This window comes from Galeopterus variegatus, unplaced genomic scaffold, assembly GCF_000696425.1.
Source record: "Galeopterus variegatus unplaced genomic scaffold, G_variegatus-3.0.2 Scaffold6789, whole genome shotgun sequence".
NCBI lineage: Eukaryota > Metazoa > Chordata > Mammalia > Dermoptera > Cynocephalidae > Galeopterus > Galeopterus variegatus.
This window is the reverse complement of record NW_007732900.1, coordinates 116,523-120,459: the sequence shown is the minus strand read 5'-3', so window position 1 is coordinate 120,459 and position 3,937 is coordinate 116,523. Positions and strand designations below refer to the sequence as shown.

At 51.9% G+C, this 3,937-nt stretch overlaps 1 protein-coding gene across 1 annotated transcript in view; it reads right to left on the bottom strand.

The window, feature by feature from the left end:
- Nucleotides 1–2,021: 2,021 nt before the first annotated feature.
- The window catches only part of LOC103606701 (laminin subunit alpha-1-like), a 22,797-nt gene continuing 20,881 nt past the window's right edge, over nt 2,022–3,937 (bottom strand). Inside the window, exon 13 of the mRNA XM_008591256.1 lies at nt 2,022–2,138. Coding sequence (XP_008589478.1) covers nt 2,022–2,138 — 117 coding nt within the window. The remainder of the gene's footprint in view (nt 2,139–3,937) is intronic.

The window sequence follows — 3,937 nt, the reverse complement described above, 5'->3', positions numbered from 1 at the left end:
CTGCACATGGGTCCTAGATGGCTCTCAGGAGCAACCGCGGGGTGAAGGGCGACTGGCTGGTTGGAGGTGAATGATGCCTGAGCAAAGGGTAGACAGCCACTGAAGGCAACTCTTCCAAGAAGGCCTGCAGGGGACAGCACCAGGCTACTGCATGTGCGTTTGGGGGTGGGGAGGCAGAAGCTCCCAGGGAGCTTCCTTAGAAGCTAGAAACATGCAGAGAGCGAGCAGCGCACCCTGGTGACAGGCCCAGACTCTGGAGCCACAGGCCTGGGGTTGAATCCAGCTCTACTGTTTAGACTTTGAGCAGTGCCTCAACTTCCCTATGACTCAGTTTCCTTATCTGCAAAATGGAGGTAAGAAATACCTTCCTTCTAGGATAACTATGAGGAGTACAGCACGTTACAGTGTACAATGCAGTGGCAGCCTGGCACAGCATCTGCTGCTCTGGCCATCACTGCAGACGACAGGGGTGGTGGCTCTTCTGTGTGCTGATGGGAATCATGGACTGAGAAGGGAGAAACAGCTGCTGCAGGCGTCCTAGGGAGGAGCGGGTGGGATCCAGGGGGTCACCCAGGGGGTGGCAGGAGGAGAGCTAGAGGGCTGGGGACACAGGAGGCGGCTGGTAGCAGACAGAGGAAGGAGCTCCATGTTCTCAGTGAGGCAAGTCATTGGCCGGGGCGCCAAGAGGTAGCAAAGAACGCACAAGGGTGCTTCCAAAAGTTCGTGGAAAAAATAGAATTAAAAGATGATACCAATCTTTCCATGAACTTTCTGGAGTACGCTGGTATTAGAGAAATACACAGCTGGGAGGTCCCATCTGAGATCAGGGGCCATGGCATTAGAGTCAGACCATCGGGAAAGGAGATGCACGTTTCCAGCCGTGGCCTCTGGCTTGGCTCCCAGTGTGGAAAAGGCCAAGTGCTGGGTGACCTGGGATCGCAGTAGTGGGAGGGAGGAGAGGGTTCAGGGGGTGTGCAAAGGACACTTGTAATAATAGCATGGGACCTATCTGGGTTGGGGATAAACTGTGACATGGGTCTGGAGACAAGGGGAGACGGTCATGAGGAGGCTTAGCGGCCAGTGGCCTCAAGTCTCCATGAAGTTAAGAACTGCTGGAGGGGGAAGTGAGAGGAGAGACGAGGAGGAGGTCGGCTCAGAGCATGTGGCTCAAGTTGAGACTGTGGTGAGGGATGGACACTTATGAAGCAGTCAAGTCTCCTTGGGGAGAGGGTGGCCAAGGAGACAGGAGGAAAAGACCTTCAACAGATAGGAGCCTGAGGACCCGAAGCCCAGGTATTTGGTGGCTGCTGAATTCATGGAGAACAATGGCAGGAAAAGACAGAGAGCCGAACGCTGAGGACCACAGCCGGCAGCAGCAAGACGTGTGCAGCGCAGCAGAGGGGGAAGGCGTGACCCGCACGTGAGCTGAGGTTTGAAGGAGGAGAGAGGAGCAATACAAGAGTCCCGGGAATCGCAAGCTCCGGGCCTTGAGATCTGGGATGAGCTGGCTTCCCAGAAGGTTTCTGGGCCAGGCAGGAGTGAGGGCCAGACAGAACTGCAGACTGGGGGTGGGGGTAGAGATTTGGGGGGCCACAGTGGGGGGGCCACAGTGAAAGAGTCTGGATAAACAACTGCATCAGATGAGTGAATGCATCAAGTAGAAGGGGTTAAAGTCCAGAGGATGACACATCCAGGATACCTGGGATTCTGGAAGACAGACTGACTGAGACAGATACCTACATGCTTTCCTGCAGACACACAGAGAGGTGGCAGCCAGCTGTCAACCAGCAGGGTCAGACAGAAGGTGCGGGACCCACCCCACCACGAGCTAAGCGTGTGGTCTCACCAATGCTGTGCTCCTGCCTCTTCACCTTCTCACAGCTGCCCTTAGGTCACAAGTCGAACACCCCATAATAAAATAAAAGAAGCTTCATCTGGAAAAGACTCTTGCTTTTTTGGAGGAGAATACCTCCCTGATTCATCTAGCAGTGAGACGGTTCATAAGGACTTTAGAAAAATACCTACTTCTTTCTGACAGCCGACTGATTAAAAGGTAACACGAAATGGCTGTTTTGCATGAGGCCAAACTGGTGAGCGCTGGGAACATACTCTGGAGCTGTGTCCACTGCACACTGTTCCTGGAAGAGATGCACAGGGATACTTAGCTTCCTCCACTAACATACAGGTGCTTCCATGAAGGAAGCTTCTCAGCAGCAATCACATCAGGACACCAACAACCACAAATGCGCACTTGCACTCATTTAACCCTCAGTTTAAATAATGTACTTGCCAGCCCTTAATCTCTCTGAAAATGCAGTTAAGAGCTTCTCTCTTTCACCTCAATCCCATTTAAGTTCACTTAAATTCACTGGAGTCCATCCCACAAATTTTCATTGGGCCCAAGGGGCAATGGCCTTGCTATCCATGGGGCCCCTACCCTGTCCTGAGGCTCTGGGAGTGGCCCTGAGGATGCCAGTGTCCGAGGGGCTGCTGCAGCACAGGCACTGGGGAACAGAAAGTGCCCATGGTTCTCGCGGGGTGTCAGAGTCTGACATCTCCAAGTGCACACAGGCAGGAGTCAGGTGCAGACGAGAGGAGCCGGGCTGGAGGGGCTCCAGGACCCCGGGGCAGAGGATGCAGAGCCCAGACAAGGTGCATGGGCACCCGCAGCTGCCCCAACAGCACTCCACACGCTGACTCATGTCTAGAGAGGTCCCAGACTCTCAGCTTGGGATGGGTGCATGCTGCCAAGAGAACTGTCCTCAACTCAAAGATAGGTCCTGCTTAGGAGGCACCGCTTTTGAATGACTGTGCCATCTTCTAAATTAATAGAGTGCATGGTTTTAACCAAGGAGATAGGACATCAGAAGGGGAGAAAATGAAAAATAGCAATGACTGCCACTAAAATTATTTGGCCAAATCTAGCTTTCTCTAAATGAGTCAATATTTTTTAAGTAACAGTGCTGTGTCCAATGGCTTACATTAAGTACTTACTGTCATATTTTCCCAACTAAATCTAAAGTGATAATGAGTCCTTATAGAAACTCTGCTGAAAAGCGTGTCGTATGTCGACCCAGTCCGGGTGCCCGAGCGATTCAGTCCGCTATCCTGCGAGTTTGCTCAGAGAACCACCCCCACGCTGGCCCCACCTTGCTCTTTGTCACAGCAGATGATGGCTGCCAACCACTTCTCCTAGGCTACCTGGAAAAACGGCTTCTGGGTGTTCTGCCCATGGAAGGCACTGCTGGGAGGCTGAGGGCAGGTGGAGAGAGGGAGCGGAGGACACGGTTCAGTTCCCACCAGGAGGCCCTCTCCCTCCGCTCGGCCACCTCAGGCCGCCCTGGCTACTGGGCACTGAGGTCACCACCTCCTCCCGCTGCATCAGAGCCCCAGCTTCAGCTTGCCCAGTGTCTTTCTAACCAGCTCCCACTCTAATTTCCTCTGGAGAATGCTCTTTTTCTGCCTGGAGCTGATGGATATCATTAAAGAAAGCCACACTTACTGGACTTGGTGGACCCAGGGACTCTGGCAGGAGGTCGTGGTCCTCTCCATGAAGAGCCAGCCTCAGTCTTTCTGAATGCATGCAGGTGTCTAAGTCTACTTGCTCATAACCAACCGTGCTGGTGAAAGCCAACAGTCTAGATACAAACTCGAAAGTGTTTTCAAAATTAAGATTATTATAAACCAATACATGAACCCATGTCATTTGATTACTACACAATTAAATCCATTAAAAACCACTAATATATTTCACTTAGAGTAACCAAACTGACCACCCTCACAGTGACTAAGAGCCCATATACACTGTCAGCCTCTGCATCCGTGAGTTCCCTACCCATGGATTCAACCCACCACGATCAAAAGTGTTAGAAAAACAAAACAGAACAATACAAACTAACAATAAAACAGTAAAAGGTAATAAAAATAAAAACTGCAG